Genomic DNA, 14,647 nt, shown 5'->3' with positions numbered 1-14,647 from the left:
CAATTCACTCAGTCCTGCGGGGAGTAGTCTCACCGGACTGGCCCCACTGTCCCTGTTAGGAGCGGCGCGAAAGACGTGGGCAAAGGGAGAGAATCGCAGTACGAAGAAAGATTACGGAAATACTGAGAAACACCTAGTTTGCAGCGGCAATTCTTTTTATTCCAACTTTACAAGAGGAAGTTGAACACGGCTTGAAATCGGTTATTATACATCTGCTATACGAAAGGCCGAATCAAGATTATCGATGTTTTTACCGCGGAAGCTATTATACGGAGGATTTCGTGGCTGACTCCGTGTCGTAGATAGTAAACATCTGGTTCTATGAATGGTAAAAGTTATCATGTTACCAGCACGAGGCACGCGACAGTGCGCCCACAAAATCGGTAGGGATTAGACTTTACTGTATGCGTTAGGTATTAGCCGAAGATAGCCAGCAGCCCGGCGACAGCTGGATCTGGGTTTAGCCAGTGATGTTTCATGCGTTCATTTAAGATATTCTTACTTACGGCCCAAAAATCCTTATATTGGGAACTTTCTCTTGAGGCAGTTTGAAAAATCTCTGCATTTTTTTCGCGTCTTTTTTAGTTGTGTTATTTATTCATTTATGCTGATCTTCGTGAGCAAAGAAGGCCGAACTGAAGTTCACTAAGTGCTACTCGTTACTCGTGTCTCTTTCCCTTTTCCCACTCCGCCTCGAATTTCAATCAGAGTTCACCGTGGGAAAGGGATGACATCATTAGCTAAGACTACGTGTTAAAAGAGAAGATGTTAGGAACCACTTTACGATTTAACTCCCTCAGAAGGCACTTCTCAATGGAAGTAAAACGCGTAAACAACCAGCATGAACTGTACTCTAGCAACGTAACTTTTAGCACTAAGAGTGGTGTCAGCTCAACATAACCACCGTATATACTTCCATATTGATGGATCCATCGTGCAGGTCGACGCGCTAACTTTAGGAACTGGAGAACAAAAAATTAATTTTAAGTTGTAATGTCATCGAAAGATACGATTTCGGTCTTCATCGTGTGATTAAAGCGACCGGTACAGAGTATCGCATATCGCTGATGCAGCGACGCCGTGGGTAGGGCGCCACCAGGAGGAGCGCTCCAAATGCGCCCAGCGCGAAGACGGGTGCAAAGATGCGACATATAGGAAAGTGCGATAGAAGGCGCAACGCTTATAAAAATTTATTTACGCAGTCTATAGACTGTCCATAGACTTCTGTCTATAAGTCTATAGACTCTCTATAGACAAACCCTACAGAAAACTCTATACGCAACAAAAATCCTATAGGCAGTCTATAGACAATCGATGTATATTTATACACTTTTGGTAGACTTTTGTCTATAGACAGTCTATAGACTACGACAGACAAAAGAAATATCTATAGGAAGACAATATAGTCTATACGAAGTCTATATAGACTGTATTTAGAGCATTTTTGTAAGGAAAAGAAGGAGCGGCCTTCTTGTTCTATCAAATTTCGGTTTACGAGCGGAACAGCCGCATCGTCATAGATGTCGTGCATTAACGGCGGTAATATATCTAACGCCAAAGAATGGACAGTACGAAAGCGCTACTGGCGAGGGTATGGCGCAGTAAGGCTCAGCACTAATCTCCATATCGGCCTTATCTGTGAATCTTTTTCGCACCTATATTGAAAGCAGACGTTGAGAGAAACCTCAGTGAAGTAACGGGGGTAGAAACTGTAGCACCTTGAAAAGCCTCGGAGGTGTTCGTGTGGAATGTAAAGGTGTTTATTCGAACCACAGGTCGGTAGGCGTTGGTCGGAGGGCGGCACGACGAACACACTCACAGGCGTCACTCGAGAATCACAGCTGCACTTCGTCTGCCTCTTCTCTGCGCTGCTTGAACTCCTGACAGTCGGTCCCATTACAAGAATATTTATTAGCACTGGCAACGATTTCCCCGTTCTATAACATTATTTTCCGCGTTTGTTGCCAGACTGACGCGTTGTCCCGGTTTTGATATTGACATTTAGTCAGGAATATCTATAACACGCGAAGTTACCCTAATTTCCTTGCGTTTAACTCCTAAATTTCCCTGAAAAGTCCTTAAGATACCTTTTTCTCTGCGGGTCTATTTTTAAACCGAACATTCCGTGAAGAAGAGAAAATCCTCAGAAAGGAACATCGCTCAGTTCAGCCATTGCACAGTGGAGAGTAAACTCTTGGCAATTTTTTCTGTGTCTCATTGGCTTGTTGTACACGTGTTGGCTGGCGCTGAAAATACGAAAGAGAGTGCTATAAAAAATGAGCTAGGCAAAATCAGGGTCAAAGATATTGCCCATACAGGATCGTACACTCTTGAAGTGAACACGCGCTCCCACGTTCGCCTCAAGAGGGGACGACACTGTACATTAAGGTACTTTCATATAGCCCTGACAGGATTACTCGTATATCATTTGGTAGACTTTGAAAAGACACCTACCGACATTTAGTGCAAAAAAGCCGGCAATTAAGTCTCCTAGTTTTATTTACTTTATTTAAGACTGCTTTCGTGGAGCGAAAATGCCTCACTGGGTTCCTTCGTGTATTCTGTTTATTTGCTTATTTTTAATGCGTGATCAGTATATGCTCATCTGGCACGAAAGAGCTCCGGACTCTGCGTGTGCATGTGTTCCCGCGCGAGCCTGCTTGTCTGTGCGTGTGTATTTGTGCGTGGGTTAGATTCCCTCAGCTTGTTCGGTTCTCGGGTTAGACTGTGGCTTGCATTTTACAGTATTTTCTTTTAATTTTCAATGTTTCTACTCGATGTGTAACACCTGACAAAAAACAACGCTATTAACTCGCCATTTACTCTTCTGAAAGCAATCTCTTCAAAATCAACTGCCATCGGCACCTGAAGCTGCCGCACCATTGATGTTAACTGACAATTACCTTTCGGGAAGAGACAAAGAGAAAGAGAAAACAAGAAAACAAATAACCTGAGGCATATTCTGTCCAAACCACGGCCGTTCACGACAAACGCCTCAGACGTGCTCTCCCATCCCGGCCGGACAGTTCCCTAGAGCAAGCTTAACGCATCGCCGCGCTCAGCCCCATTCAAGGGCCCGGAACGGCAGCGAGCGGAAAGCAGCGGTGCGCTGCGGGAAAGCATCCACGCTGCGGCAGCTCTCGCGAGTGGCGAGCGCGTCGCAAAATCGAAGCTGGCCGCGTCGGGGACGCATTACAAGCGACGTCACTTTAGGAGGCAGCTGCTAATGACTCCTCGGCACGCGGCCTCCGTTCTCAGCACAGTAGCTCTGTCTCTCCCTCTCTCCCTCTCTCTCTCTCTCTCTTTCTCTCTCTCTTCACACTGCAGCCCTCAAACGAGATCGGCGTCCCGTCGACGTCATTGCACTTCCGTTCGCGTGCCTCCTATCTGGTTGGCTTCTCCGCTTATGAAAAACGCTAGCGTTATAGTACACTTAGCCCCCGTTAAATCCCATCTACGTCAGATGAATCAGCCGAAAATAATAATACGAAAAGTAATATCACACGGGCACGCAGACCTACTAGAGGGCTTGATTAATCTCCATATCTCGTGCTGCTAGCGGCAGCGGCCTTTTCCAGCCAAGAGAGAAAAAAACTAAGAACAAAAGACGCGTTTTCGATCGAGGGCATCACCGCCTCCGCAGAGGATGCTTCATCAGAGAAGCGAGTTCGAGCCAGTTTCGCTTTATAGCGTGGCTACGCGGCTTGCCTCCGAGAGCCTGTCATCGGTCGTGTTTGAGTAGGCCGCTTTCGGTAATATTCACGCACGGCAGTTTTGTTGCCGTTCTGTATTGCGAGATGGATGGAATAGCAGTTGTAAGTGTGCACGCAGCAGACAGCGGATGCGTTCACGCGATGGACAGATTAAAACTTTCAAAAATTCCCGGAATGTCACGTACGTGGGTATCCGAACGGGGCATGCAAAGCAGCTGCATCTCGTGCCTCCATCAACTCATACACCCATTAAGTTGCGTAGGCCTCGGAGGTATTAAGGAAACAAATGCTGAGTCAATATCAGGAAAGGCTACAAAAAAAAAACCTGGGGCGATAAAATGTCCGGAAAAGTAACAGTGGATAAAATAAGCTCTATAGTTTCCCTAGTGTAAAACGCGTACATGGTATGCGAAAGCGGGCTGCGGAGTTGTTGCTCAATTTCGCAACGACAATCACAAATGCTGCGTTCTAGGGTTTTCGCGAGGACACGGTATGCGCATCCGTCTCTTTCGAACTCTTCGTGGCAGCGAATGATATTATGGCGTGCATTGAAGCGGGTTCACTCGATATTTCGAGCGGACGAAACAGCACGCATGGCATTAGTGAGACATAAACTTTCCCGCAATTCGCTACGGCAGTCGTCAGGCTGCAAATTTATGCATCCGCAGTAGCGGTGTGCAGCTTGCAGGGCGTATGTGTTTCAAAATGTGACACCATTTCGCTGCACCCGAAGTCTGAACTTCCCGCCTGTTGTCCTTTGTAGCCGCCATTCTGTCACCCAGAAGTAGTACGTTTTGTCAATATTTTTCATTGTTTTCTATGGTTTATAAGACCAAATGATTCCCTGCGCACAATAAAGAGAAGAATACTGACAGAAAAACACCACAAACCGCCATGGCGCTTTGTGGTTCGTCTCTTTATTGTGCGCCGGAAATCACTTGCTATGTGTAACCAACTAGCCATTAGTTCGTCCTGAGAAAAATGGTTTATAAGAGAAGTGTAACTTCGGCAAACACTGTTGCTAGCCTGGTTGCAACGACTTTTTTTTACCTGAGTGATGTGAAGGCTCGCGCTCATCAACATATAAGCCCAATAACACAGAAGAGGCGCTGCTGCAAGCCTCATTTTAACTATTATCTGAGAGAGGTGCCATATTTACCTGCATCTGCTCGATTAATGCTCACGTTTGCAATTACACCTGTTAGGTCTGTCGAGCCTGAGCACACAGAACTAGTGTTGTGCACGATGGCGTCAAGACTCCGGTCGAAAAAAAGGGCTTGTACAGGACGGGAATGTTGCGAGTAGTTCTTATGACCCGTACGCAAAAGCTGCAAGTCATTAGAGAAGACAGCGTGCGGTAAAACACTTCGAGCAATTTCTAATTATGCTGACTCCGCCAGTTGGTCTCTGTGACAGCTGAGCAGCCCTCAAACAGATCAAATCAGCCCCAAACTTCATGGCCCTCATGAGCACATCTTTGCTGAATTGAGTGCATTAGTACAACATGCTTTCAACTTTAGGCCCGACGCTTTTAGCGGGCGACGGCTCACTGTGATACCGCTGGGAATGACACTTCGACTACGAAACCGCCTGGCCACATAAGGCCGTAGAGGACTGTTCATTCTCGATAGTTCAGAATAGACGCCGCCAAAAAGCTAAGCCTTCTGGAACGAAATACCAATTTAGTACAGTTACCTCCGCACTCGTCACTGCTCCTCGGAACTGCGCCTGCTACCTAGCCTTCTCCACTTCGGCACAGTTCTGTTGCGCCGCCTCTTGCGTTGGTCACTATAGGTATTTAGATTCTCATTTGATAGGACTGACAGAGCGCTGAGCATGAACGACATCGGCATATTCGAGGAAACCATCACGCAAATCCTCTGCCTCTGTCTTTGTTTCGATGTCTCAGCCCTTAGTCCATCAGAAGGTACTTATGGGAGACGGATATTCGGGCCATGGTCTCATCGTTCAATAGCGAGAAAGCCACTTGACTGCTGTTAGGGTACCTGGTGGCAGCAGGGCTTATGAACAGTTTCTAGTGCGCTAGCACTTATAGTGGCTCTTCTCAGCATTTAGCCGTTGTGTGTTTGCGTGTTCGTCTCAAGTCCGTTTTTTGGCAGGCTGCCCACCTGCCTACCTGGTTGTGGGCAACCTGCCCACCGTAGCAACTGGCAGTTCAATTAATCATCGGTCGCGAGAGGTTGCTCGGCAAGAGCAACCTGGGTCTCACAAGCCCCACCGACGCCATTGCAGGGCAGGTTGCTCAACCGCTGCACCACTGTGTCAGGGGTCTTGTGAGGACTCCCAGGGATCTATGAATATAGAGTGAGAATGACCAATTCCGCATACAAGGGCATTAACCCATTATCGCTATCGGAACAACTTTCATCTGTGAACAATGGTTCTGAACCCCGGAACGGAAGTGAAAGCCGAAATGCTAGGGAACCTAATTCGCATTTGGCCTAGTACTACGCAAATCAACCTTCTTTTTTTTGTGTGTGTGCGTGTGTGTGTGTAGGGGGGGGGGGGGAGGGGGCTTTATGTGTAGCGTTTTGCGCATGTGTTCATTATATGTTCACCTCCTTTCCCCATACGTAGGTGGACGCACAAGTGGGATTATTTACGGGTCTGTCCTTTCGTTCTCTTTCTCTCTGGTTTACTTCTAGTAGCCCAAGCTCAGGCTAGAACGTTTATTATCACTTCACTACACCCCTAAGAGGATATTGGGCCGTCTTTAACTCACACCCCTACGTACCCCCAGAAGGGCCATTTATAGAAAAGTTAACACCTGACATTGGACACTGCAGAAAAAAATACTCATTCTTAAAATGGAGCTTCAACGAGCAGCCTTATTACAGAGTGTCGCAAGAATCATTTCACGAGTTACTTTGGTGATTTTGAAGGCGCCATGAGTAAATAGAACTGAACACGAACAAAAGACGACAGGACGAAGGCGCTTCAGCCTTTCCGTCTGCCTTTGAGTTCCGTTCTGTTTGTGGATTGGCGCCTTATATTAAAGAATAAGAAACAACCAAGTAGCTCAGCAGCAAGTTAACTAGCTTTGGTGCATTTCATTCTGATGGGCGCGCTCCAACCGCAACATATTGTAATATATGACACATAAAACGACAACATAGCTCTACATTTGCTGCGTGTGCGTCACATGCACACAAACCTTCATTTCATTTCTCTAGGTGTGTTTGTGTGTGTGTAAAAAGCAAATGAAAACGTGTGTGTGCAGAAATAAAATCGAGAGGTGAGAGAAATAGACGGAATAGACGCACTCCTATCCGCCTACGACGACACCTGCGGGACGAGGCAGGTACCCTTGTGTTCCTTCATGGTAGCTATGTAAATACCGAATATCCGACCAACCAGTCAAAGCTAGGGACGCTCAGTCTTTACACAAAGTTTTTTATTACTATTTTGCAGTAAGAATCTTACGCCGCAAAGAATAAATACAATAGCACGCATCGACTTGCGACATACGTTATCAGAAAGATGGTGTTAAGTACTGCGCGTAGTCCGCAGGTGTATGCAACCTCCAGGTGCAGAACGGCTGCAGATCAAGCCATTTAACACATCGAAAATAAAGGTGGGTGCATAATGGGTGTTATTATATCGTGGACATCCTTTTAAAAGGCCGGATGCTGTAAGGATGGTATAGATGACAGGATACCATTAAAGGTGTGTCCACAGTGAAGACTCTCACCTTCATTTCGGAACCTTGATATTGTGAAAAGTGCCGAAGTCACTGCAGTCAGCTTTACTTTTGATGCAGTACGACGCTGCCTGCCACATCCCACAAAGCGTCTGCACGAAGCTATTAGAATATGGTTTTAAGTGGGCGCTTTGTTGGAGCTGCAAGACGCGCTAATTCGGCTGCTCGTATTGGGTTGACGCAGTAAGCATGTGCTAAGACCTGCAGAGACAAATGCATTGTTACTACAAAGAGTCCACAAACAACGCAAAGACGGAAAAGTTATCGAGTTGGATTTCTGAGCAACAAATAGTGACATCTAAACTATTATATTATCCTTCAAATCGGACCGGCAGACCCAACCGAGGTTTCTCCACAGATGTTTCACACCACCAAATATCAATGCTAAATGGACATTTATATTGAGAGGCACGCATGTGTGCTGAACATGCTGTGCTCGCTTCTTTTCTTCGGTGTGCAAAGGGCCCAAGTAAAACAGTTAATATGACAGGGAAACTGAACTGTGAGATGTTGCAGTTCGCAATATATCTCTCCAAAATGGCGCTTCCCGGTCATGTGATCGTACGGTGAGCAAATAGGCGCTCAAGCACGGGGGCCCGCTGCACATAACTGCTGCGCAAGGTCATCGGTCAGCGTTGTCGTCATCGTTGCCGGCGTCTCGATTATGTGCAGAACGCCTCCGGCGGCCCAGACGCCGTGTGCGCGCTCGGAGGGCCGCTGCCACAAGAGAATGGTGTCGCTCGGCGCGTAGGAAACAAGAAAGAGGCGAACAAACGGCTGGCGGTGCCGGCGGTAGTGGTTATAAAAGCCGAGGAGTGGCCAACACGCGTTCCGATTCTGCTCGCCGGGCGCGTTCGCACCGGCCGACTCCGCCCGGCGCAACCGCCGCGCACTCTCCTCGCCAACGACGAGGGAGGCCGCGGCGGCGGCGGCGGCGATGCCGGCACCAAGCAGCCGCACTCTTCTCTTCTTGAAGCCGTCGGTCATGCATATGTGTGCGCGCGGGCGCGCACGCCGCTGTATCGTGTAGCAGACGTCCTTCGCTCGACCTTCTGTGAGAAACTGATGTCTTGCGCGCGCTGGGATCGAAAAGGAAAGGAGAGGGTAAAGGGGTAAGGGAAAGCGGGCTGGACATTTTAACCCGGCTTCGTTAACTGCCCGGTGTTTGGGGTGCAATGAACAAGACTGGGTGAAAGTTGTGCACTCCCACCCTCAACCCGCCCACACGCAACAGTACACTATGCATCAGCCGATCTATTGAGAACGGTGCTCGCCAGGAGGGGGGATGCGAAGGTGAGCGCGATGAGTCTTCGTCGGGGACCAAGAAGAAAGAAACAAAACCGGCCGGTGGCAACGGCGTAGAGATACACGGTTTCGCTCGCGTTCAGTGGTGACCAAGCGTGCGCGGGGCGGTCGTGGTAACCGCTGTGGTCGTCCGGTGGGAACAAAGCAGGTCGTCTCCCTGCAACGGGGCGGCTCCGTCGCCCGCGGGCGGGCGGCTGGCCCCGATCGGCGCTTTACTTAAAGACGGGTGGGCAGCCCAAGGGAAGCCAGTACGCACGAGCGCCTATACCGGAAGCCCCGCGTTGCTGCGCTGCTGCCGCTGCCACTGCTGCCCTCACCGCCGCCGCCGCCGACCGCGACGCAAGGCGCCATGATTGCCGTGAGTCGCCGCCTCGCCCTTACAGGCAGGCTTCCGCCGCTCTTGCGAGTCTGTTGCATCATCGCTCCTAACCGCTTGCCGAACTGTTCCGCTGACGTCTCCCCGCTGACAGGTTTTATCGGATGAACGACGTATTCTTCGCCTGTTGTTTTATTCCTGCGTCGCTTTTGACGCCTAGCATATGGACCATGGTCGCGGACAAAACGGGGTGACTTCATGAACGCCAAAGGGCACAGCGGTAAGCGTCAGGGATCTTAAAGGTGTCGGGTTTGAGAGCGCTGCATGTCGATATCGTCTATTTCACTTGAATGTGTACGTCTGCCAGATGTTGCTCTCATTACCTACGCTGGCAGCCTAAGCGTTTATAACGGAATCCTCCCGATCTATACTATCCTTCCGGTCGGTCATCGATATCCGGAAACAAGATATGGCACTGTGCGGTCGCCAGAACTCTTAACGTGAACACACATAACTCGCTTCTGGTGGCCTTGTATGCAATATATACGGATATTGTGCAGCGTTAATCTTGGCGATTTTGAGAAGACAGCAGAGCTAATTGTAAACGCATCGCGCTCCGCCACCGGAAAACTCAAAGATCCGTTTACAACACGAAATGAAAGGATTTTTAAAATTGTTTTTATGAAAAATGTTGTGGCTTTATCGCCCTCTTGAAGGCATGCAAAGCATGAAGCACATTTTTGGAATAACCGCCGCGTCACGTGGAGGAGCTCCAGTAGCACAACAGGCTTCCAGGAGCGTCGAAGCAAACGCGATCAAAAATGAAATATTGAAAAATTCAGGGGCCACTTTGTTGAAGTGCGGTGAGGTGAAAGCCTTTAGCACGGTGTTGATGCTAGTGTCACGGATGTGTGGTTAAGATGTTAATTAATTACACAATTGTTTGTGAATCTTAAAAGCTGGAGACACTGGAGGGCATTTGGGGGGCATCCGTGCGCTTTCTGCAAACACTATCCAGCCTCCTAGACAAAAAGAACAACTTGTGCGTTGACAGGAAGTAGCGTAGTCGTTAGAACGCTCGGCTGCGGAGCGGAAGGATGGTGATTCGAATCCCATCGTGGACAAAAAAAATTTTTCCTACCCGAGTTGAAAAATGTCACGGACGGACGGACACCGCGAGTATGAGCCATTAAAGGCTTCGCCTTAAAATGACTCTGCTTTGTTTTAACCGCCTATTGTTGCCTTGCTGCTCCAAAGCAAGATTCACAGCAAGTACACCACCTTCGCTTGTCATCGGTACACCTTGTGATGAGGTAGACGAACCATTCTATTCGACTTTGGTGAGGTCAAAACACTAAGGCGTTATTGCGATGCTGATTCTTATTGTTCTTTATTTTTTCCTAGCTCTGTGTCGCACAATCAATTAATTTTCGCCACCGCAAATCTTCTTCAGGCATCGAACCTTACATGTGTCTGCCATTCAAAGTGTAAAGTGGCAGCGCTGAGGCTCTCGTCTAGTCATTAAGACTAACTAAATTATTAAACCGTCCAGTGCCCCCAGTAACTGTGTCAGGAGAAATTGATTATATTAAAGAAAGCAGCATTTTAATCGAAGAAAGCAGTCGCGGTCGCTTGAAAAATATTATTGTGATGTCTCGAGTAGATTTTGACGCATAGTCATGCTCGAAACTGTAGGCGGTAGGTAGCCAAAAAATCTGCCGCTCACCGAAAATACGGGAAAGCGCGCTCATTTGTTTCCTCGACATCACTGCGCAAGGAAAACTCCCAGGCGCAGAAACCGGTTTTGCCGGGACAATAAAAATATACTACAGCACTGCTCATTGCCCATTCTTACTAAAATGGGGCCTGGTAGATGGCGGCGAAAAACGCGACAATGTATCTGTCCACACGCCCCCCGCTATGCCGACCACAGCTATGACAGCCGATGTTTGTTAATAATAATAATAATAATTGGTTTTTGGGGAAAGGAAATGGCGCAGTATCTGTCTCATATATCTTTGGACACCTGAACCGCGCCGTAAGGGAAGGAATAAAGGAGGGAGTGAAAGAAGAAAGGAGGAATAGGTGCCGTAGTGGAGGGCTCCGGAATAATTTCGACCACCTGGGGATCTTTAACGTGCACTGACATCGCACAGCACACGGGCGCCTTAGCGTTTTTCCTCCATAAAAACGCAGCCGCCGCGGTCGGGTTCGAACCCGGGCCGATGTTTGTTGCGCCCACTCGCACAGGAAGACGCATGTGTTAGTGACGTGATGTGAAGTATCGCATGCAGATTATTAATGCTCTTGTTCACGTTTTAATAACACCTAGCGTCTGGTGTTATGCACAACTGTCTCACAAAACAGCTAGTACGCTTAACCGAACTTCCACTAAAGCATGCTCACATCTAATAAGTAGGTCACCACCTATTTTGCGTGGATCCAGCCTCGCCTGTTACTTCAAGCGCTTGTTCTCGACTGAAAAAGTTTGCGAGTTTCGCTCTTTGTTTCTTTCTACCTGATAAAAACTTGCACGTCGTAAATTCACAGTATGTTCTAACGTTCATTACTCTTGATGATACTCTGCTACCACGGACACCCTATTACGTGGTCTTTCGTTTAATAACGGACACTTGACTCCTCTTATCACCATGCAGTTCTTGGGCATTCTCCTCGTCCTGTCCCATGTGGGACCACATGTCCTCGCCGGGGACGCTCCTCAAGGCAGCTCTGGCGGCGGATCCTCTGCGGGGGCCGCTGGCACCCCCGTATCCAACCCGCCCGTCTATAAGCTGGCGCAGGGGATCGGACCCGGCGTGGCTCACGGCCAACAATTCAAGGTACCTGCCTCAGTCTTCGCCGCCGGTGCTGGAGGCCACGCCGCCGCTCAAGGCCCAGCGGCAGGTCAGGCGCCGGCTGGCTACCCGGCTGGGGCCCACGGTGCCGGCATTCCTTTGAACGTGGCTGGTCTTCCTGCCGGTGGCTACGGCTTGCCTGCCGGCTATGGTCACAACTTGGCCGTTGCCGGAGGACCAGGAGGCCAAGGAGCTGCGGGTTATGCTGGAGGTTTCCTTCCTCAACAGTACGCTGGAGCAGGTGGAGCTCATCAACTGGTCTCCGCCGGAGGGCCAGTCCATGCTGGTCAGGCGGCGTACGCGGGTGCCGTGGGTCAAGCGGCTGCGTTCGGTCCCGCCCTGGCCGGGTATCCCGGTGCAGGAATCGCTGGGGCCGGATACGGCGGGGCCGGATACGGCGGGGCCGGCGCAGGAGGTGCCGGACTTCCAGTGGGCGGACCTCAGGCGTACGGACTGCTAGGCCAGGGCTACGGAGGAGGACACGCGGCAGCCCCTGGGGCAGCCATTTCCAGTGTGGTCGCTGCTCCCGGAGGTCACGTCGGAGGCCCCGGTGGTGCCGTCCACGCTGTGCCTCATGGTGGCGGCCACATCGCTGGAGGAGGCGCTCCCGCCGGAGCCTTTCCCGCCGGTGGCGCTTACCTCGGCGCAGGCGGACAGGCGGCCGGCCACGCCGGCCTACCGCGTGGGGCTTTCTTCTCCCAGTACAGCGGCGTCGGGCCGAGCGGACCCATCACTCAGTACCCACTGGGTCAAGGTGGTCAGACAGGAATACCCCTCCATGGCCTCGGATACGGAGGTCAGGGCGCCGGCTACGGGGGCCCCCAGGTTGTAGGCGGCCCCGGAGCGGCAGCTGGTCACGGATATGCTGGTCCAGTAGGTGTAGCGCCAGGTTACCCAGGAGCCCACGCTGGCGGTCATCCTTCCCAATACGGAGGTGGCGCCGCTGTTGCGGCGAATTCCGGCGCCGGAAGTCAGTCTGCAGGCAGTCAGCCCGGCCTCGGTGTCACATACGGCCACGCAAAGCAGAAATCGTCGAGATGAGGATGAAATTCCATAGCGTTGTTGAATAAACGGGAGCTCGCACAGTGTCGGTACAGACTACGCCCCTCTGTACAGCTTTCGCTGCCACTGCACTGTGCTAAACTTTGGGTATACGCGGTTTTAAGCGAGCAGAGCTTTCTTTTCCAGACGCCCGCTCTTCCGTACTGAATTTATGCACTCGATGTCGTCCTTCATCGAGTTGTCAGTCAATTTTCTCTCACCAAGGAGCGACGGGTGGCAATAAACTCTTACTTTCACTGTACAGCATACACCAGCGAAAGAGGGAGCGATATTACTCGTCAGAATCGCTTGTCTGTTGTGTCTACGGCCACTGCAAACACTTTGGTCGCGATTGTCGAAAAGTTGTGTACATTAAACATGTTACTCTCACCAACCACTCTCTTCATTTGTGAAGCACTTTGCTCTGCCTTTCGACAATGGCCAGAGCAAGCGCGCAGAAAGCGAGCGTGTGTTTGTGAGCGTGTGTGTTTATGCGCCCGCGCGCTCGAGCGCGTTTGTGTGCTCGTGTTCGCATAGTTGCGCAAGTGCTATAGCATGCTTGCGTGCGCGCGATTCGAAATTCCGCACGCACCCATCACAAGCGAATGAAGCTCAAGGTACACAAGTCGCAGCCCTTTCTGCCTGGTTGCCCACGAAGTGCTCGCACCGCCGCAGAGCACTAGCGGCGTCATCTGGTGCGCGGGTAAAGGAGCGTGTGCGCACGGAGAACTCACGGGGCCCACGCAGCTTAGCGTCACGTCTGCTGCGCGCGGCACGATCCTAATGCATCGCTTGCCGGCAGAGAGCGCGCGCGTATTGACGATCCACGGGCGAACAAACGGGGACAACTCGTGCGGGCTCCATTGTCTCGGAGCTGCACGGTTTTGAACTTGAGGCTAAACAACTGCTCCGCGCCTATCCGCACGCTCTCGCCTTCCTTCCGAGTGGGACGAGCGCACGGTCGGAAGGAAGCCGGCGCCGTGAAAGGGACGCAGTAAACTTTTTCTCCAGCAAATCGACGGCGCGGGTTTTTTCCTCCGCCTAGAGAAAGCCCACCGCGCGGCGCGCGTGATGCCCGGGGCACGCGAGGGGCTAAACACGATCGGCCTTGCAGTATCGACGACGGCTTGCGCACACACGCACGAACGACGTGGCGCCTGCGGAGAAAGACATCCGACGTGTGCAACGGCCTCGCGGCAATGTTTGTCGGGGCAGCGAAGAAAGCTTGCACGCGTTCCCTCGGGGCGGAACGCGGTCACACCAATCTACCTTGGTCACACCGCGGATCTCGGCGCATACGCGAGCAGACGTGGTTTTCAATCTGCTTTTCGCCGAAAGCGCCCGCAGGGTCAGCAAGCGGAAGTGACGACAGTGCGTCTTTCTTTTTTTTTTTTTTGTCACGATGCGTATCTAAGCGAATAGAAGAACTTGGTCCTTAAACATAACATATACGTTTCTTTTTTTTTTTTTACGGTGAGAGCCATCCATTGCAGCCCAGCGTGAGTCGTCAAGTAACTGAATTCCCGTGAGTGTAAATTCCAAATTTCTGGGTTTAATGTCTTGAAATGATGCGAGGGATAAGAGGGACGCCGTAGTAGAGGGCTCCGGATTAATTTAGATAACTTGAGGTTCCTTAACGTGCGCTAACATCGCACAGCACACGGACGCTATAGCGTTTCGCCTCCATGGAGTCGCG

General features: G+C 50.6%; 1 protein-coding gene across 1 annotated transcript; it reads left to right on the top strand.

Annotated features, from left to right (window-relative positions):
* The first annotated feature begins 8,702 nt into the window (after positions 1-8,702).
* LOC144125229 (uncharacterized) lies at positions 8,703-13,345 on the top strand. The gene is made up of 2 exons (XM_077658444.1): positions 8,703-9,097; positions 11,713-13,345. The coding sequence occupies exons 1-2, from the start codon at positions 9,089-9,091 to the stop codon at positions 12,949-12,951; spliced, it is 1,248 nt and encodes a 415-aa protein (XP_077514570.1). The 5' UTR covers positions 8,703-9,088; the 3' UTR covers positions 12,952-13,345.
* The last annotated feature ends 1,302 nt before the right edge of the window (positions 13,346-14,647 follow it).

The sequence above is a fragment of the Amblyomma americanum genome, chromosome 3, assembly GCF_052857255.1.
Source record: "Amblyomma americanum isolate KBUSLIRL-KWMA chromosome 3, ASM5285725v1, whole genome shotgun sequence".
NCBI lineage: Eukaryota > Metazoa > Arthropoda > Arachnida > Ixodida > Ixodidae > Amblyomma > Amblyomma americanum.
The sequence above is the reverse complement of the archived record's forward strand: the minus strand, read 5'-3'. Positions and strand labels throughout refer to the sequence as shown.